This window comes from Gadus macrocephalus, chromosome 6 (assembly GCF_031168955.1).
Source record: "Gadus macrocephalus chromosome 6, ASM3116895v1".
NCBI classification, from domain to species: domain Eukaryota; kingdom Metazoa; phylum Chordata; class Actinopteri; order Gadiformes; family Gadidae; genus Gadus; species Gadus macrocephalus.
Genome location: NC_082387.1, coordinates 22,826,663 through 22,848,780, shown reverse-complemented (window position 1 = coordinate 22,848,780; position 22,118 = coordinate 22,826,663). Strand labels below are relative to the sequence as shown.

The 22,118-nt window shown below is 43.3% G+C and overlaps 1 protein-coding gene across 2 annotated transcripts in view; it reads right to left on the bottom strand.

Moving 5' to 3' along the window:
* Nucleotides 1–3,961: 3,961 nt before the first annotated feature.
* grin1b (glutamate receptor, ionotropic, N-methyl D-aspartate 1b) overlaps nucleotides 3,962–22,118 on the bottom strand; it is a 39,069-nt gene continuing 20,912 nt past the window's right edge. For both annotated transcript variants that reach the window (XM_060053077.1, XM_060053078.1), the window contains 9 exons: nucleotides 21,477–21,641; nucleotides 21,132–21,250; nucleotides 20,443–20,555; nucleotides 19,604–19,752; nucleotides 19,009–19,166; nucleotides 18,491–18,652; nucleotides 18,086–18,195; nucleotides 17,822–17,967; nucleotides 3,962–8,858 (listed from right to left, as the gene is read on the bottom strand). In XM_060053077.1, the coding sequence (XP_059909060.1) occupies nucleotides 8,793–8,858; nucleotides 17,822–17,967; nucleotides 18,086–18,195; nucleotides 18,491–18,652; nucleotides 19,009–19,166; nucleotides 19,604–19,752; nucleotides 20,443–20,555; nucleotides 21,132–21,250; nucleotides 21,477–21,641 (1,188 nt within the window). In that variant the 3' untranslated portion in view covers nucleotides 3,962–8,792. The remainder of the gene's footprint in view (nucleotides 8,859–17,821; nucleotides 17,968–18,085; nucleotides 18,196–18,490; nucleotides 18,653–19,008; nucleotides 19,167–19,603; nucleotides 19,753–20,442; nucleotides 20,556–21,131; nucleotides 21,251–21,476; nucleotides 21,642–22,118) is intronic.

Genomic DNA, 22,118 nt, shown 5'->3' with positions numbered 1-22,118 from the left:
GACCAGCTCTGACGGGGGGATCCCGAGGCGTTCCCAGGCCAGTGTTGAGATATAATCTCTCCACCTAGTCCTGGGTCTTCCCCGAGGTCTCCTCCCCACTGGACGTGCCTGAAACACCTCCCAAGGAAGGCGCCCAGTGGGCATCCTTACCAGATGCCCGAACCACCTCAGCTGACTCCTTTCTAAGTAAAGGAGCAGCGGCTCTAATCCGAGTTCCTCACGGATGGCTGAGCTTCTCACCCTATCCCTAAGGGAGACGCCAGCCACCCTTCTGAGAAAACTCATCTCGGCCGCTTGTACCCGCAATCTCGTCCTTTCGGTCATCACCCAGCCCTCATGACCATAGGTGAGGATAGGAACGAAGATCGACCGGTAGATCGAGAGCTTTGCCTTGCGGCTCAGCTCTCTTTTCGTTACAACGGTGCGGTAAAGCGAACGCAATACCGCCCCCGCTCCTCCGATTCTCCGGCCAATCTCACGCTCCATAGTACCCTCACTCGCGAACAAGACCCCGAGGTACTTGAACTCCTTCACTTGGGCTAAGGACTCATTTCCTACCCGGAGTAAGCAATCCACCGGTTTCCTGCTAAGAGTCATGGCCTCAGATTTAGCGGTGCTGATCCTCATCCCAGCCGCTTCACACTCGGCCGCCAGCCGATCCAGTGAGTGCTGAAGGTCACAGGCCGATGATCCAATGAGGACCACATCATCTGCAAAAAGCAGTGACGAGATCCTCAGACCACCGAACTGCAACCCCTCCCCACCACGACTACGCCTCGATATCCTGTCCATGTATATCACAAACAGGATTGGTGACAAGGCGCAGCCCTGGCGGAGACCAGCACCCACTGAGAACGAAACTGACTGGCTGCCGAGAACACGAACACAGCTCTCGCTTTGGGAGTACAAAGATTGGATGGCCCTGAGGATAGACCCCCTTACCCCATACTCCCGCAGCACCTCCCACAGTTTCTCCCGGGGGACCCGGTCATACGCCTTCTCCAGATCCACAAAACACATGTAGACCGGATGGGCATACTCCCAGGCCCAAGTCTCAAAAGTGCAATTTTGAAATTAGAAAGGAATTGCAAGTGAAAGTGAACTTGAACTACAACATTCCATCACTGCAAATTGCATTAAGGCATTGTTTATTAAAGTGAAAAAATAATAATCGTAAAACAAAAACAAAAAATAAATAAATGGATATGCCCTATGAATCGATATTGCAAAATATAAATGAAATCGATCCAAAATCGATTAAATCGATTTTTTTTACCCAGCCCTAGTAACCAGGGTGTTCCCTTTTGGGTTTGTCAGTGTTTCATTTCGGTGAGTGCCACTGCGCAACACGTTTCCATTGGGTTGCGTGTGGGACCGTAGCACCGGCTGTGCCTGGGTCCCCTCTCGACGAAGAGTATTCCCTAGAAGCCTGATTTCTAGTCCCTTTCTCTCGTTCCACCACTTCTGTCCCATCCAACAACAACTTGAGTAGGGTTCCTCACAACAAGGTCCATCTAGGTGGCCGCTGTTCTCCTCCGCACCAGTAGGTGTAATTTAGGTGCTTTGCTGAGTAGAATAGTGGGTGGTTCGTCCTGTGAATACACTTCATATAACGGGACCTTCTAATTACAGCTATACTGATGGATGCTGATACAGCTTCAAAGAAAAGTTGCGGTTCATCGATTTTATAGGACTTCGTAGTCGTTCATATTTTATTATCTCTATGGATTATATTATTAATTTGATGCAATGCAATTCTCTAATAATTAACATATTTTAATGAAACGCTAAATGTAAAATGGCTTCCCCTGTGTAACATGCTGGCTCCACTTTTGAGGATTGATCCAAAGAGAACACACACTCCACTCTGCGACTCTGGACCTCATCCATATTCATTTTGAAGAGAAATAAAATGAAAGTCTTTTTCAACAAATATGGAAATGAGCAGGGAAGAAGGCGCCCCTTTGTACGTGCCAATGCGCGCCACACAGCTGCCTCAAACTCCCCTATCATGTGATACTTGAGCTGGGCTTTGATCTGCACCCTGAGCTTCCTGTCCCTTTCCAACTTGTTATTGGATGCCCCTTCCAACCCCTTCCCCCCCCCTCCCCCTCCCCCCCACCCTCTCCGCTGTCGTCTAAATATAGCGGCCATCAAAGCGACTGTACCCGACCCTTCAGCTACCATGACCAGAGAAGAAAAAGGGGAAGAGAAGAGGTACCAAACCAAGAGGAGAGCTGAGGGGAGGGGAGGGGCGAGGAGAAGGAGAATAGGAGGGATGATTTTTGTTTCCTTCTTGTAAGTGTTTTTTCTGTCGTGTGTGAGCTATGAATAAGGCTTGGCGTTCCACCATACGATAGCTGAGTTAAGGTATGAAATGACACGTGAAGAAGGATCAGGGTTAGGATCAGGGTTAGGATCAGAGGTGTGAGAGTTGGGGTTGTAGGCCTACGGGTGTTCTTGGCGAGGTTATGGCAGCTCCCACGCACTGGTCCTGACCCCGTTGTTTCTCTCTCCTTAATGAAGATAGCAGGTTTCACTGCTTGCCTTTTTCTTCATCACATCTTGCCCTGGTCCCACATTACAGACGGGTTGTCATGACAACGGTATACGCCGAGCGGAATGATATTCTGACAGATGGGGATCGATTGATCGGTTTAATTGCGCTAAAATGCCCTATAAAGCCTCCTGCTTAACAACCCAAAGGGTTGAACAGAGAACATAGCTTTAAAGGGTTTTATCCGGCATGATTTTCTTATCAATTAAATGGTAAAATTACAATTAATGTGCAGGATACATTAATGAACCATTAATTCACATTAGTTAGGCCTACTGAAGTAAAGCATTATTTTACAGCATTAGAATAGGGGTTAGGGCTAGTATCAGGGCTTGGTTTAGGGTTAAGGTTAGAGTAATGTTATCCCTAATCCTTTTAAATAATGTATACATAATACCTTACAACATGAAAACCATCTTTGTTAACAATAACACCATTATTAGACATGAACACCGTTTGAATACTAGACAGTGGTTAGCAATATTCACTAAACTGTTAGTGAATGGTTATTTACTGCATTAACTAATTGGAATTAATTGAAAAATAATTTACCCTTCTTGTAATGTGGTTAATTCATCACATCATATTCATTTTCATCATCATTTTCATTTTCACCTCTGTTGACGCCTTGGCAATCACATTCATAATTTCCATTATGCATGTCTTTATTGCACCGTGAACAAAACACACACACACAGGGTTTCACAGTTGACTCTAGCTCTACCCACTTTGATCCTCTCATTTGACGCGGGGGGAGTTTGCACTGCCTGCACGTCCTCCGTTCTCTAACCTCAGCATATATCAAGGAGACCAACTGAAAATGAAGCCGATATGGAACTTAAAAACTGTGATTCTGAAATAGGTATAAAGTAATCTAAATTTGTTTTTCAGATTATTGAAGATACAAGTGTGTTGATGTGTTAAAATGTTTGAACGAAGGTTAACGTTCAAAATTGCCCAAGTTATAATGTCTGCAGTAGTTGAAGTGTCAGAGAAGGCAGACGGCCCAAAAAAAAGCTGAAAAAGCGCAATAGTTGAAAAAGTTGAAAGAGTAAAAAACGCAGCCTAAACCATTCAATTATCAAAAGGTCCAGCATCGTAAAGAGCTGGACGTTTTGATAATTGAATGGTTTCTCTAGCTGAAAGTATGCAGGAGCAGTTAATTGCTGAAGAAACAGGCAAAGGGAATAAAGAAAAAGTAAGGAGAACAGTGATGTGCTTGCAGCAGCAACCTCACTAATAATGATGAAGAAAATGAAGATGCTGTTAATGTCATTTGACGAGGAGAGATGTCATGGCGGCCTCATTGTAGTGGGATATCTTGTACATTATATACTTCGAGTTTTATTCATAAATGGTTCCACCGCTGGCTGGATTAAAAAAGACAACATTTCTTAATTCTCATTTGATGTGTAACATAGACAGTTTATTTGAACAATTATTAAATACAAGTGATTTCTGTAATAAATGGTTATTAGAATACTGATAATTCTTGTTGACATCTTAATAGAGCATTGATCAGGCAGTTCAGAAGTGCTTTTCAGGTGACAGACAAGCTAAAGCACAGCTTGAAATATGATATCACAGTTTCAGGTTACGCTAGATTTAAACATAATATACCTTTGCCGATACCAGGTTTAAAGCTGGTATCTATTATATACAATTTTTTTTCCCATTATTTTGACCAGATAGCAGGAACTACAATTTTTAAACATAACATCGAAGATATCAGGTTTAAAGTCAAAGTTAAAGTGTTGTTTTCATCATATGCACAGTATAACCAGTATAAGCATAACAGCTGTCTAAAATACCAGGTTTGAACATAACAGAGATTCCAGGTTTAAAGGACATCCCTCTTTGGAGATGTCAGCATCAAACCTGGTCTCAGCGTGCCCCTGTACAAGAAGCATTATCACGCGTGTTAAACAGCATATGGAACCTCTCTTTCCAGCAACCCTCCTGTCCAACTGTACTCAATGATAGCCAACCATGTCCCACTGGTACCAGACTGATAATCCCCAAATTGGAGCGAGGTCCACATAGTGAGGCTGTAGAATGTGTTGGTAGCTCTTTAGATTATCTGTAACTTTAAAGCTTGAAGACAGCAAAGTTAATAGAGAATTCCTCCTTGATAAAGCTTTTTTCACACATGGATACTCATTAGCTATTCAAAATCAGTTCTAAAGGATTATGAAATAATTAGATAATGGACATTTATATTCCACCATAATAAACAAATTGTTAATAACTACCTGAATTGCACAAATGTATTTATCAGACATTATTAAGACATTGTAGTAGTTAGTTTGTAAATCATCAACTTACTCTTCATAAATTATCTTTTAAACCATTTTCTCATTAACTTATTAATAATTGAGATTATTAGGAACTGTTTAATATTGAGTATTCATTAATGCTTTACAAATGCTGAATTCAGTATAAATTCACTCTTTACTTTATTGCACTTAGTAATAAAGTAGCAGTTATTCTAAAGTGCAGCCAATGTGTAGCGTGTAAATCATGGAGAGGAAACTCATGATGGTCATAAAACCAAGTCCAGAGGGCATCCAACCAGCTTAACCCAGTCATCTAACCAACTTAACCCAGTCATCCAACCAGCCTAACCAACTCATCCAACCAGCCTCACCCAGTCATCCAACCAGTTTCACCCAGTCATCCAACCAGCTTCACCCAGTCATCCAACCAGCTTCAACCAGTCATCCAACCAGCTTCACCCATTCATCAAACCAGCTTCACCCAGTCATCCAACCAGCATCCCCCAGACACCAGACCAGCTCCAACAGACACCAGACCAGCTCCAACAGACACCAGACCAGCTCCAACAGACACCAGACCAGCTCCAACAGACACCAGACCAGCTCCAACAGACACCAGACCAGCTCCAACAGACACCAGACCAGCTCCAACAGACACCAGACCAGCTCCAACAGACACCAGACCAGCTCCAACAGACACCAGACCAGCTCCAACAGACACCAGACCAGCTCCAACAGACACCAGACCAGCTCCAACAGACACCAGACCAGCTCCAACAGACACCAGACCAGCTCCAACAGACATCAGACCAGCTCCAACAGACATCAGACCAGCTTCCAGTACAAAGTCAGAGGATGGAGAGCTGGACAGATATGAGTTCAATTTTACAAAATACTTTTAGCTTATAATTAAGCCATTCAGATTTCACATTAATATTATTATTGTTGTATAACATACCACATTATCTAAAATCAACATAGAGCAATGCAAGTACGAATGATAAAGCCTGAGTTTATATCATAAATGCTCACAATGACCAACACAAACATCACTCCAAACCGAAGCTTACCAGAACCACCGGCTAACGTTCTTTCTCCAAGCTCAAATGGAAGGTCGTGGTATCAGTGTGTATCGGGTGGTCTGTTCAACAGTTCTTGTTTTTATGTGACATAAAAACGACGCTGCATGAAAGCTGAAAGTGGTGGCTGAGTGGACTGCGGGTGAGGTAAGCGTGTATCAGGGCAAAGGTCACAAGCTTTACTCCTACTGAACCTCATGGATTACAAATGTATCTGCATGTAATGGTCCTCTGCTAGCAACATTACAGCCCAGAATTGGTTCTCTGGTGCAGAAACTCTGGGCAGGGGGCAGGTTCGGACCCACATAGACCCACTAGCCCAGATTGGCGTTTGAGGGCATCTACTGGTAGATGTCATTCCGGTCGTACGAAGATACGGCACTAAAATATACCTCAGGGCACTATGTTACCGATCACGTATAATATTCATAGAAACATATTATACTATATAAAGTGGTACGCACAACATGTCAGTGCTTCAAAGGATAAACTCTCTTATCTCTATTAAAGGCCCACAAACAGAATAATCTTTGTTAATTTACAATTCAAGTGAAATTACATGAATGATTGTACACAATATAAGAATGTTATCATTGGGAATTAAATATTTCCTTTGTTATAAATCAAATAAGAATTTTAGAACAAGAAACAAGTGTAAAATAAATCATGCTCCGGTTCGACTAAAATCCAATAAAATGCATAATCTGAGAATAGAAGAGAGAAAGACAGGAAGGGAAGCGAGAGGAAAAGAGGGAGAGAGGAAGAGAGGGAGAGAAAGAGGGAGAGAGAGAGAGCTCAGTATAACACAATCACAGGATGTTGGAGCGGCTGAAGGTGACTGGTGTCATCACAGTGCGACGGAGCAGAATTTGACCTGAAAATAATTTCTAAGCTCAGTATAAAAAACAGTTACTTTTTATACGACTAACCTGTTAGGTTAAAAAAGAACACAATATGAAGCAGTAGCATGGATATTTACGTACAAACATAGAAACATGGAAACAAACCTCTTTTTCTGACATCAACTGTTTTGCCTCAGCACTGTGGCCTTAGTAGCACTTGGAATTGTGATTCAATGGATTTACAAAAAGGTTTCTGCCGTAGTTATTACGAAATATATACGAATAAAGTTCCACATAAAAATGGCATGTTTTTTTTTTAATGGCTTTCACCTCTGCAGTAGGGATTCACAACCTACTGTCATTTAGAACCCAACCATAACCCTTTATCACTCTTGTACCAGATGTGCCTATTTATATTACAGTAATGATGCATTTCGTCACAACAACACAATTAACATTGTTTTCATTACAATGTATATAACAAAAAAAAGAACGACAATTTGGCGAATCACATGCAGTACCCTCACATAACACTAGGGGCGGCCCCGGCGGTAAATCACTGCTATACAGCTATACATTACAGAGCTGGACAAAACTGCCAACATCACAACACCTGCATTCTACTTTCAGCATAAGCCGTATTGAGCTACATAAATCTGATGGGAAATGTGGGCCATGAGGCTTATCCAATGGGCACTCTGTAATGTATAGCTGTAGCAAGGTGCTCAAGTACTGCACAAATTACCTCAGAATGCAAACAGAGTAAGTGTCTGAAGTCTGTCTCGAAGAAGCAGCAGCTACAACTCACTCAGCATTATGCATACGCCCTTTGCATGTCTAATGGCCATTGGTTCGGGATAATGATAAGCTACTCGACCCGTGTTCATTGGTTCCAACTGGCAACCAGTGGGTCCTGGTGGGGGGATGGGGCAGGAGTGGCACAGAACAACACAGGGGACGTCACTCACTTTTGTGTAGCATTGTGTCGTCCAATCACTAAACTATTCTGTTGACTGCCAGCTTTAGTTGGGGTGTCACATGGGGGGGGGAATCCAAAACCTTTTTGTTCCCCCTTTCCTGGACACGCCCCTGGATATATACATTATGAATATACAACCAAAATGTATTTGATGATATGAATTCCAGTTGGCTCTCCGTATCTTAGAAAGACAGCCTAGCGAATTACCCTCCAGAACCTCAAGTAAACCTCTTTCCTATCACAACCCAAAAGGAAAAGCTAAACGGTAATCCAAAATACATACCTTTCTAAACCACATACATATAACATATGAAAACGTACATAAAGTAAAGACAGAGATACATATATAGCTCTGACTAGCCAGCTTCACGTGTTCTATGTAATCTTGAGAGCACAGATGGCAGCTACATCAGCCCTGTGCTGTGGAATGTCTGTTTTGTTAGGACGTGAGTCTTTGTTCTTTCCGACAAGGACTCATCCCAGGATAGTGTCCTGAAGTAAGTTCCCTTGTGTTCTTGACATTACTGGTCAAATACAGAGATGTCAATCTGAACTACAGGTGGTTCAATCTGAACGACAATTCAGGTGGATTAGTCTGAACTGCAAGTCAAGATGGATCAGACTAAACTACAAGTCAGGTTGATCAGTCTGAACTACAAGTCAGGTAGAACAGACTAAACTACAAGTCAGGTGGATCAGTCTGGACTACAATTGAGGTGGATCAGTCTGAACTACAATTGAGGTGGACCAGTCTCAAATACATGTCATGTGGCTCAGTCTGAACCTCTACTATGTTACATGCTACACCATCTTTAAAATTGCACAGAAAGGAAAATGATTGCCTCTGTAAGCAGGATGAGAAAATGTGTGTGTATGAGTGTGTGTGTGTGTGTGTGTGTTTGTATCTAGAGTAGGTTTCAGTGATGGTTTGGGGATGAATGGTGGTGTTTGTGTGTTTGTAGGTTTGTGTGTCTTTGTGTGTGTGAGTGTGTTAGGCAGATTGAAAAGGTGTAGCAGCATGGATATTCTGGCTGGGACATTGAATGCCGTGGGTGTGTCTCAGACCACGGTGCTGACGGACGGATCCGAGAGGTTGAGCTGGCCAGTGATGTCAGTCGGGTACGGCTACAAGAAAAGGACAAACAAAGGAGTCAGCACAACATAGCCCGAATTCTATCATTTCATCTTCTTCTTAAGACAACACCCCTCCCTCCTCCCCTTTTACAGAGCAGGTTCATGCTCAGATTCAGAAAGATGGAAATCCACCCAGTTATACACATTTAAGTGGTATGTGTGTGTGTGTGTTTGTGTGTATGTATACCTTTGTATGTATGTGTGTGTGAGTTTGTGTTTGTATGTGAATTTTTGTTTGTTTGTGTGTCTCTCTGTGTGTTTGCATATAAACGTGTGTGTTTGTTTGAATATCATATTACTAATGTAATAATGGTAATGTAGGTAAATCCGTAAAACCTTTTATGGCAACAACATTTGTTGAGCCAACAGAGCCTCATGTCTATATCCTACTAACAATGCTAATATAGTTATATCAGAACATCAGTCCTGTTTCTAATGGAGCAAGCTGGTGGAATGATGCGACCGCAGCATTTGTGTCCCATTATTTACTTTGGCAAAGAGTTTCTACTGTTACTGTGGCCGCGACATAGCCGCAAGGCAGGTTCTGTCGCTGCATCTTCTACATCTAAGCCAACATCAGTCTTAATGTTTTTCTATGTCTCCAATCAGTCAAAACCTTGATCTAATGAAGAGACCAAACCTAGAAATCGAAACAACTAAAACCAAAGCCTCTAGGTATTTTGGGCAGCCCTATTTCAAAATTTAAATTCTGTAAGTTGGTGTGAAGCAATACTCTCTTATGTTAGATAATAGCCCCTCTAAACCCTGTGGAATGTTATTGAGGGTCATTGTTACCAAACCATCGTACACACACGCACATACGGAAGTAAATCTGTGCCATCGGATTTTGAAAATAAAAAGCCATTGAATTCTAAGCACTGAATATTTATGCATTGAAATAACGTATCTGAATTTTTTGCCTCTGAATTTAACTCAATAAATCATATTCAGCTTTATTTTTCAATGATAAAAAATTCTAAATCAAATATTCAACGTTAAAAAATTCAATGTAAATATTTTCAACGTCCCCAAATTCAACAACAGCTGCAAAATTAAATGTCTAAAAAATCAGTGTTAACATCCGGGGACCCAAGGAAGAGCAATCGATCCTAGATGCTAGATCGTGGTCAAGCAAGGAGAGCGGGAATAAGAACGTCACTCGCTGGTTCTTTCTTTCTTAATACAAACGTTAATTCTAAACCGCATTTTACACAGTAGCCTATAATAGCAAATGCTCAAAGGTAAATCAACGTCATTTAACACTGACTTTAGCTTTTAATGGGGAGAGAAGCCACCAAAAAGTGTGACCATAGGGGGCAGGCATGATGCCCACGCTTAAAACGTAACGTTTGTATCGTCATCGACAATTCGGATTGGGGGTATTCTTTTTGTGACACCGGGTGCACGCTAATCGCTTCAGTTGCGCAATACTGTCGGCTCTGCGCTCTCGTTCCAAAAGGGGCAGCGGGCTTCAGCATCACATCACAGATCGCCAGCATCACACCAAACGTAGGCAAAGTGACCTCGGCGGATTGCCCCAAATTGGTGCCCTAATAAATTGGGCTCCTTGACTGGCTACAATTACTATACGTTACATGTAAATCCAGCCACGTCACTGCAATCACACACACACACTTCAAATGCAGGCATTAGTTCATTATTTACTTCATACTGCAGTAAAAAAATAAAAAATAAACGGTGTGCATTATAACAAAAACATAAATAAACCATCAGATCCGCTCCCCCCCTCACCTTGTTATTAAAAGTGCTTAATAAATACATTCTATTTTATTTGATTAGCATTTTATGGCATACAATGGATAGGGCGTTTAGTAAGGTCCACCACCGTTGCTTCTCTCCCCATAAAAAGCTACAGTCAATGTTTAATGGCGTTGATTTACCTTAAAGAATTTCCTATTATAGGCTACTGTGTAAAAGGCTGTTTAGAATTAACGTTTGTATCAGGAAAGTAATTCTGCGAACATTGCTGACCATTAGACCTGCAGACTGAACCGAAAACAGGAGTGACAGTCTGGAAGGATGTTTAAATTCAAAGCAGTCAACATGAGGCGTTCAGCAAAAGCGTGGATACTGGGTGTTAGGAATAGGCCTTTATCACAGAGAAACAGTTAGGGTGTAAATGACAACATTAATTACGGGCACTACAGATCCATAATAAAGTGAATGTCTTCACCTGTTTTCACCCATACTAGTACACCCTCCTGTGATAATTGTCTTTGTTACACGGCTTTGATGAATACTCTTACTCTGATTAATCATTGCAGGCATTCGGCGGTTATTTTTGAATAACAGCCCCACGAAAATAAACAAGCCATGTTGACGCATCCACTCATGTGTCCATTGTTTGTGTGTGACTGTATGAGGGAGATGAGAATATTCCAGTAAAAGCAAGACAAAACACTGCTCCTCTATTCCACTGCATCGTCATAGCAACAACCTGGGTGGACGGACACCACACAGGAGGAGATGAAATGAGCAGAACAAAAGATGAGGGAGGGGGGAGGGGGGGAGGGGGGGAGGAGGGGGGTGAGAGAACAGGCCAGTGGTCATAGATTATACCAGCATATGGCTGATTCAGTCCTCCCCCTGACCAATGAGAGGAACGCTACCATCTGGCTGAGGACACATAGGATTGCATACTATAGCACCTCAATCAGGAACATTTATACAAGACGGTTTGCCGTCAGTATCACAAACTTTAGCACTACTATGCTACGCTTCAATAACTCTCTCGGTGGTTTGGACCCATTTGCATCAAGTTGAATATTCTCATTTTAACATTTTGCTTAAAAAGCAAAGAATGTCAATCATCAGTTAACAAAGAGATAATAATAATAATAATAATACATTTAATTTAGAGGCGCCTTTCAAGACACCCAAGGTCACCTTACAGAGCATATAGTCATCATTCAAAACTATGTAAAACAGACTAGGAATAAAAGGAAAACAGAGGTTAAACATGAAGAAGAAGAAGAATTAATAACACTCAAAGACGCCTAAAGTGAAGGGGGGACCTCACTAACCACCACCAATATGTAGCACCCACTTGGGTGATGCACGGCATAGCTAGCACCAGATATAGGCTGTCTCCTATCAGTGTTCTGGGTCCAGCCAACTTTCGCACCTCATAAGGCCTAAAAAAAAAAAAAGTTTGGTTCCTGTTGGTTGTCAGTTGAGGTCATGGGTAGGTAGGGAATTTATTTTATTTTTTTATTTTATTTTTTCCAGCGGCAGCGAATGATAGGTAGGTTGTTTTCATTTAAAAACGAGAAAATTCGCTCGTCCTTGTACAGAATGAAGAGGTGCTGTACCAAAACGTAATTATAGTTTGCATCAAAAAAAAAAAAAGTTTTTTTTTTATTTTTTTATAAAGCTCATAAAATAATTTAGGTCGCACATAAATTGACAGGGTCGGTCGGAAACCGGAACCAAACAATTTTTTTTTTTAGGCCTAAGGTGTCAACATAGGGCTGTACGGTATGGACTAAAATGTATATCACAGTATGATTTGAGGCATAGCACCATATGTTCATTTTATCTTCTAATTTCAATATAAATGCTTCTGAAGGGTAAAATACTGGCAGCAAAACGGAATGAAAAAAATATGCAAAATCATTTCTCAAGTTACTTTAATTGCTGAAAAACATTGATGTTTAATAGTATGGATTTCTTTCTCCACTTGCTCGCGGACCTAGCCGTATGGTTTTGGCATTTCAATTTGGCTGAAGTGTGTGCGGGCAGGTAACGCGTACCTGGGATTGAGTGTTTTGACCATCTCTTTAAAGCCCCTTCTATCAACATTGCGAAGGGGAACCATGTCCTTACACAGGTAAACAGTGACGGCGTTTGTTATCTCGTTCCACCGCAAGCTTTTTCGGTCGTAAGGACTGGCTTTGGAAAATGCCTGCGGAAGCGATGTCTGTGGAAGAGATGCAGGGACAGCTTCACGCTACCAGCGTCTGTCTCAAATGGTGTGGATTGAGAGCTTGTGAAGGGACAAGACCAGGGTCAACAACATACCACTCTAGACACATCTTTCAGTCTCTGCATATGATTGACCAACAAGGCAAACATTGATATTATTAAAACTATTACATTTGATATGTCATTTCCAGGTCCAATTCAACATCTATTTACCATCTTACCATCATTAATAATCAGGGTAGAATATAACATGTCAGCCAAAATGTCTGCATCTAATTTGAATCCTTATCGGAATAAGGAATAATTTCAAGTCATTTTATATTTTATGGCTCTGCCGCTGAAAAGGCTTTCAGGCGGCTGGTCTAGAGGAGTGGGACGGCGAGAGACATGCCTTCAGAAGCTACCTCTTAGCAGTAAAGCTCTCAGGAGATTGTATCACATAACAAACAAAACACGCTACAATGAGCAGCACACACACAGCCCTGCCTTTTAGAACCCAGCGACAACAATCAATATTTCATACGACAGAGGAATGAGCTTTCTAGATAATGAAGCGTGTTCGGCGATTCTCCGTGCATCTGTCTGAGGGGGCTGTCCTCCTATACGGCGCACCGCGGCTAAGAGCATTTCCCTGCGATTTAGCAAGGAACACGCATTAACATGTCAATTCATGTAGATGTACATATACACCTGACATGGTCACCCTCGTCATTTATTGATGACATCCACAGGTTTGAATGTGAAGAGAAACCTTTTACTGGATGAAAACACATATTTCACTGGGACAGCTTTGGTTAAATATATATACCAAAATATTTGTTTTAATTCTGTGAATTGGTAGGAAATTCTTTTCATTTAACGCTGAATGTTTTCAACCTGAGAAATGGTAAATCTACAAACCATTTGCTGATGAGAGGGGTTCATTCTGAACCCTGACTGTACAAGATTAAAGGTCCCATGGCATGAGACTCTCACTTTATGAGGTATTCTAACATTAATATGAGTTCCCCTAGCCTGCTTGTCGTCCCCCAGTGGCTAAAACTTGCATTCGGTGTAAAACGAGCACTAGGTTTCCTACTCGCCTTTGAAAAAATGGAAGCTCAGGGGCGCTGATTTGGAATGTGGCCCCATATGTCGTCATAAGGGGCCAAGCTACCAATGCCAATGAGACAATGAGCTACGACCTTGCGGGCGCCACATGTGTGTGTGTGTGTGTGTGTGTGAGATTACACACACTGTAAGGCAAATGTGTTACACTACTTTGTTATTTGGATAACCGATCTGCTGTTGGTGTTATGGCGCATAACACGTTCTCCGACGTTTCTGGTATTTCCACAACAACACTGTACAGTAGTGGGGGTTATCTCAGCCATCGTTGAGCCCCGCTGCCCGCTGCCTGATGCCTGCTGCCGCAAGGCACAACCGCCGCGAAGCACCACAGCGGGCAGCGGGCAGCGGGCAGTCTACTTCAGATTGATTTGGAAGTAGACTGCCAGCTGCTGTGGAAGTGGAAGAACCGGAGACGTCGGAGAACCCGACGCAGTTGTTTGTGATTCATAATATTGTCTGGAGGCGCACACAGCTTTTGGCCGTGATAAAACGTATTATATGATATGTATTGTATGATATTATTTAGATATAAAGCTCTAGGACTGTAACGCAAGTGTTGTACACTTCTTTGTTAGTTGGATAACCGTTCTGCTGTTGGTGTTATGGCGCATTAAACACGTTGGTTCTTTGACGTATCTGGTATTTCCATAACGAGACTGAAGTTGGGGTTATCTCAGCAATCGTTGAGTCCCGCTGCCTGCCGCCCGCTGCCGCGAGGCACCACCACCACGAAGCCCCACCGCCCGGCAGCGGGCAGGGGTAACAGAATGCAATTCAGTGTACTTCAGATTGATGTGGAAGTGGAAAAACCAGAGACGTCGGAGAACCCGACGCAGTCGCCTGAGATCCATAATATCGTCTGGAGGCGAACACAGTCAAAGGCTGTGCGCGCCTCGCCATTGCGATACATCCACTGTAAACAACGCATTGGTACCGTGGCCGCAAGCTGCTCGGGGCCACAACCCCACCCTCCTCCTTGACCCGCCTCTCTCCTTCTCATTTGCATCAAAGCTACAAACACCGAAACGCCATGTTTGGGGAAAGCTCAATGTGCGACTGGCTCGTACTGGCTGTAATTCTGCACCACGGCTGAATTTCGGGAGCGTATTCAAATACTGTGTTAGGGGCGCACTAATATCTATATTAAAGCATCCATAAAGTAGCATGCCATGAGACCTTTAATAACGGTCCTGTCGTGTGTCTATTATTAGTCACTCCCATGTTCCTTTAATAGTAACGGTGGTTTGACGGCGGTGCCCCGGGGCGGTGACTTTATTCAGGTGTGGTACAGCTTGTTTCTCCTTTCATGACTAAAAGGTCAGCGTCTGCTGTTACCCAGTGTGTCTCTCTGCTGCCAAGCGACCAGCCTGGGAGACCCCCTGCTGTCATGGCCCCTGCTCCCTTAAGGGGTCCTTACAAGCACCGCCAAGCTAGACGGGTGGGGGGGTGTGGTTGTTTGTGTGTGTGTGTGTGTGTGTGTGTGTGTGTGCATTTGTTAGCACATGAGCTTCATATGTGACTGACCTGGCCTGCAGTTGTGTGTTGGTGTTTCAGGTTTAGGGGGGAGTCTGTGTTTGGTTTTGGCCCTTGATCTATGCGAAAGGTGTTTTACGGTCTTGTCGCTGCACTCTCTCATATGGACCAGTCTGGGGTCTGTTTGTGTCACACGGTTTGTGTGTCATCAAGGTATTTTGTTCAGCTCCGGTTTTACCGCAACTATTTGTACAATACCTGGGTTTTCCAGTTTTAATCTCTGTTCGATTAGACACAGCTGCTTTTGTGTTTTCCTTCGGGTCACAAACACCAGGGGGGTCAGGTGCTCACTCACATAGTAAGTACGTCAATCCTAGTTATAGAACCTGCGTTGAAATAACAGCCAAACAAATGCATAATACTCTTTCGTTTTGAAGACATTGAACAACCATCCTTCGGCCCCAGTGGTATAGCGTGGCATGCAACAGTTTAGGTTGTAAAGTAGAGTAGGTTTACAGTAGAATAGCAGTACAGTAGAGTAGCTTTACGATGGATTAGGTGTACAGTAGGGATGGGTCAGAATATTGGATTATTTGATTATTTGTTCCCGAGGGTCAAATTCAATTTTTAACATTTGGACAGTTTTTCACAAGCCATAACTTTGTTTCCCTGGTAACGCCTGAGGGTTTGACTAAAACCTTGAACAATCATTACCTTGCCGTAAGGTTCTTATAAAACAGAAACGTTATTCACTCTTCCAGTAAATAGGACAGACCTTAGCTACAACTTCGCAACGGGAGGTATTCTAGTACGCTCAGCTATGAGCCAGAGAGCTTACGTTATGCATTGTACATATTTTAAATTCGAAATTCGTCCCAGCCTATACAACAGATACTCTACGGTCTATAGCATATAACTGCGTTGTCTGATTACAGTTGAATGAATTTTCACAATTTACCAGCTCTCGTTTTGAAGACCGAATCATCGCGCCATTCGTTTCAATGGGATTCGCGACGGTCTATACTTTCCACATGAAGTGTACATATTTATAATTTGAAATTATAATATTTGTGAATGTCGGCACACATCGAATAATCGATAATTCGTTCATACCACCCACCGATTATTCGACCATGAAAAGTAAGTTGAGTTATTCACATCCCTAGTGTATAGTAGAACAGGTGTTTAGTAGAATAGGTGTACAGTATAATAGGTTTACAGTATAATTGGTTTACAGAAGAATATGTGAACAGTAGAGTAGCTATACTGTGGAGTAGGTGTATAGTAGAATAGGTTTACAGTAGAACAGGTGTACAGTAGAATAGGTTTACAGTAGAGCAGTGGAGGCTTCTCCAGTGAGGAGAGGGAGGAAGATCCTACTTAACATTGTTGAGAATAAAAAATTTAGATTGCCCAGACTGCTGTAATGAATTAATGCACTTAAATATGAATACTTTAATGCCTTTGAATATATAATGTTTGTTTCCCTGGGTAAAGGGACATAAGCACCCCCTATCGCCTATTGACAATTACTTCGGGGAGGACGTTCCTCCCTCAGCCTCCATTGACTCCCATTCATTTCCCTGAATGTGTTGGCGGCCGGTGAATAACATGGGGTTCAATGGGAGAGAGGGGGACTAGCTCAGGGATCTGGATCCCCCCTACATCTATTCACCAATAGGCTGGAGCCCTGGCTGCGTTATGAACCCTGGCTGTGGAGCAGCCCGGAGGGATGGGAGGGATGGGTTATCCCCTCGTATGCCTCGTTTCCACCGAGTGGTGCGCTACTTTTCGTTGTCGCAGCACTGTGCGGCTCTGTTCGCTTATTTTGGCGTTTCCGTAGCCCGCAGCCGGGCTGCGGAGCCTGCGGCTGGGGTGCCCGCGTGGAGCATTGAATTGATCTATAAATGAATTGATCTATAAATGAATTGATCTATAAAAGTCCCTCAATCTTAATTGGCTTAACACCATTGCCAACATTCTGAAACATCCATTAACATCCACATTTGAGTTATTCAAGTTATTCAAAGTCCCATATTTTTTTATTTTGTTTTACAAATCAAGAGTAGGCCTGATTTGACTAATTGGCTTTGCATCCTTTCCTTCTGCCCTTTTAGTCCAAGACATGCTGCCCACCAGCTTTCAAAGTACAATGCTGCCACTGGTGGATTTGTATCAATTCACATTATCCCACCCTGCTATTTTGTAGTTCACCAAAACATCCTAATACAACCTGAGTCTCACATACCTATGCCATCATACGCCACTAGCAGTGCAAGCAGGCCAATTGCTACCCAGCACGCAGTCCTTCCTCCCCCACTTTAAAAACCACCAGCCGCCACTGCAGTAGAGTAGCTCTACGGTGCAGTAGGTGTACAGTAGAATAGAGCAGGCTTAGTTTAGATCTTAACAGTTTGGCTACGTACCTGTAGGTTCTTCCGCCAGACGTTGACAGCAGCGAAGGCGAGCTGCATCTGTTTCCTGCGGGCGTCTTTGTGTCGTTTGTAGGCGATCTCGATAAAGATGAGGAATATCCCAGCCACGATCCCCCCGGCGACCAGCATGAACACCCCTAAGGTGGATGAGATTTGTATTTGATCATAAATCCTCCTTGTTCATGTCTGTATATTAGCTTAACATCCTTCTGATGTCACGGTGTCTGGTCACTAGCGTGTGAGTCTGCAGCCTACCGGCCATGTTCTCGAAGGTGAGGGTGGCGGGGGCGTTGCTCCGGGAGTCACACTCCTGGTATCGAACCCACGTCTTGTCCAGGTCCTCCATGAAGCCATTCTCATGAGAGCTGAGGAAAAGATGGAAAACAAGCCAAATTCAGCAGTTTGTCATGTTACTGAAGATCCTCTCGTTCCTCCAGTCGGTCGTCATGGGAACCAGATTTACCTGTGTTGTGTTTATTGACAAAGGATCCCCTAGGTGTACTATTAACTATATAATCAGAGAACGACTTTAAGTGATTTGGATTTTGTAGATTCATTAACAACATGTGTTGATCTTCTTGCTCAGGGACAGCTGCAGGGAGGCTGTGCAGAGGCTGGGGTTTGCCCTAAAGACCGCGTTGGCCGTTTGTCATGGCGTACCTGAGAATGGCCAAGGACACGTTCTGCTTCCAGGGACTGTCTTTCCTCATCCCGATCCCAAATCCGGAACGAAAGAAAAGCTCCCCGGTGGTCACCAGGTCACACTTCTGAGACGCTTCAAACTCCAACACTGCGCTGTCCCAGATGAAGGCATGGAGCTTACTGCAGGAGACCCCGACAGACAGGAAATCAATCTTCTGCTCTCTGTCTTGTCATCAGTACCCATGCTAATGCTGCCATACAACATTGGACACAGGTAGGCCACTATAGAGCTCCTGCAACCATTTCTGAATTGTTAACTGTGTTCATGTTTAATACCTTGACTGGGTAAGTCGATACTTATCCAGTCAAGGATAAGTATTGACGGTCAAGGTACAAACGAATGAATACTTGTCTATTGTCATCAACGTACAAATGAAAGTAATGACACTGTGTGTTTGTTGTTTTCTGATATATTCTTTAAAATGTGTGCTCTCGGTGTGCCCAGTGATTCTGTGCATTTGTGTAGGAGGCCATACGTGTCACGGACAGCCTGGATGGCTTCTGCAGCACTCTCGTAGTTGTGTTTCTCCATGTGCCGGTACATGGTACTCAGCTCCACCTGCCTCCGGAAGTAAATGTCCACCGAACTCTGCTTCACTGTGGCGTAGATGAACTTATCTGATGGGTTACGCAGCTGCCGGATCCAAAGCACAATACGTGAGGTCATTATCCACCATGACTTAGTCGTTAAGCAGAGTTTAAACACCACGACCTCTGGTGAGTAAGGTCATTGCACAGCATCATAGATCAAAGCACAGCGGCATGTTAAAATACAATAGAGTTGAGTAGAAAGAAAAGATTCAAATCAAGTAGAACAACATAGAATAAGATTTGTTTACAAACATAAAACAATAATTGCCACACGCAAATTGAGTTCACGGTGAAACTCCTTTTCCAAAATATCACTTGCTATTTCGGCAGCGGTTTTGAACAATCACTGAACGCAAATGCTGTTACGCTGTTTTTCATGTAACCGAGTCCTAAAAACAGAGAGAATGCTATGTTTTCAAACGTATGGGTCAGAATACGTGTGACCCGGGCCTTAGGGTAGCTGGGTAGCGGAGTGGGTACCCTGGGGTCATTGATGCCGGTGATGCGCTCCTCAGGCCGGTCCAGCACCAGGAAGGCTGCCAGGTTGGCAGTATAGGAAGCCACGATTATCATGGCGAAGCCTGCCCACACCATACCCAGAATCCTCGCTGAGAAACTCCGGGGAGCTCCTGCAGACACACACACACGTAATAATAATAATAATAATGAATTTTATTTGTAATGCACTTTATATTGAGCAAACAATCTCAAAGTGCTACGTAAGAAAAAAAAAAGAAAAGTGAAAGTTAAAATTTGGAGATAGAACGTCTCTCCAAAGGAAACAACTAATGACGTACACATTCTGTTGCAGTGCATTGTAACATATAGCCTTGTATTGTATTGAATAGTAAAGGATAGTATAGTACCATATAGAACTGGTTACTATTGTATAGTATTGTATAGCAATCTATTATAGCATCGTATCATATTGTTTCGTATCGTTTAATATCGCATTAAAGAGTAACGTATCACAGTGTAGTGTTAGGTATCATATTGTATAGTAGCACATAGTATAGTCTTTTATCATGTTGTTTCGTATCATTTGGTACCGTATCATGGCGCATTGTATCCTATATTGTATTGTATCCTATCGTATCATATGGTATAGTATCATATAGTATGTAAAGTATCCCATTGTACTGTATCAATATAGCGATATGGTTCACACACGACGGCAGAGTCAGCAATGCAAGGGCGACAGCCAGCTCGTCGGGAGCAGTTAGGGTAGGGTGCCTTGCTCAGGGACACCTCGACACTCTCACTTGCGGTTACCCGCCAACCCGCTCTACCTCCTGAGCTACTTAATAAAACAGACCCACCTTCTCCTATCCCAGAATTCAACAGGACTCCCCAAGAGAACCACATGGCCGAGGACAGGGTCAGGGCATCTTCCTCCTCTTCTTCACTATTCACTTTAAACCTTCCAAAAGGGCTGCACACACACACACACACACACACACACACACACACACACACACACACACACACACACACACACACACACACACACACACACACACACACACACACACACACACACACACACACATTGATCAAGTTAGGAGATTTAAGAGGAGATACGGTGATCAAGATGTTGTTAGGAGGTGAAGGTGGCTGGAGATGTTGTTAGGATGTGTGGGTGACTGTAGATGGGGTTAGGTGGAGGTGTGGTTAGGAGGTGGAGGTGACTGGAGGTGTGTTTAGGATGTAAAGGGGACTCTTGAGGTGGGTTAGGATGTGAAGGTGACTGGGGGTTGGGTTAGGATGTGAAGGTGACTCTTGAGGTGGGTTAGGATGTGAAGGTGACTCTTGAGGTGGGTTAGGATGTGAAGATGACTGGGGGTTGGGTTAGGATGTGAAGGTGACTCTTGAGGTGGGTTAGGATGTGAAGATGACTGGAGGTTGGGTTAGGATGTGAAGGTGACTCTTGAGGTGGGTTAGGATGTGAAGGTGACTCTTGAGGTGGGTTAGGGTTTGAAGGTGACTCTTGAGGTGGGTTAGGACATACCTGAATCGGTCTAGTAGGTAGAGCATCACTGCCACCACATGGACCGACAGGCCAACCAATAACCACAGCGTGCTTTGAAACGGCTGCATAAAGGAATCCAGCGTACTACGCGGGATTTCCTACACACACACAATTGCACATGGCGCGCACAAAACCGCCCACAAAATAGTTAAAATACTGGAAATAAACAAATATAAGAAAGGGAATGAGAGACAGCCAGGGACAACAAGAAAGAGAAAGAGAGACACAAAGAGAGAGAGACATGGCGTGGGAGAGAGGGAGAGAATACTGGGAGTACTGTTTACCAGTTTAGAACCGCCAGATAATATGGATAACAAAGTGTACCTTCTTCACCAGGATGGTGAGGCCCTGGTACTTGAAGGGCTTGGAGAACTCAATGTACTGAGCACGCTCGTTGTTGATGGTGAGAGGCGCTACGATCATGTCGGCAAGACCGCTCAACAACTCTCCCATCATGCCATTCCACTCCTTCTTATTACTGTTATTTACCTAGAGGAACACACAGATCAACATGAGTGGAAAGGTTAATGGCTAGCAGTGCCGCCGCTCCCATAATGCGCACTACGCGCTGCGCGTAGGGCCTCAAGTCCTGAGGGCCCCCCCAAAAAAAAAAAAAAAATAATAATAATAATAATTCTTACTTGTATACTTCTGGTTTTAAGTTTGTATTTATGGATAACTATTTAATTAAAAAGATTTTGGACATTCCAATACTTGTGTGTACTGTATGTATGTTTTGGCTGTTCTGTGAACTGTGTTTACAAAGTAGATTTAACTTTTGCGTTTTAATAAAATGTTAAACTGGCAGAAACCAATTCTTTTTTTTATGGGGGGGGGGGGGGGGGGGGGGGCAAGCATAACTCCATAAAGGAGTTATGCTTAGGGCCCCAAAATAGCTAGCAGCGGCACTGATGGCTAGGTAGTTGGTGGCGGAAGGCAGTGTCTTCCCACTGACGAGGCCTCTGT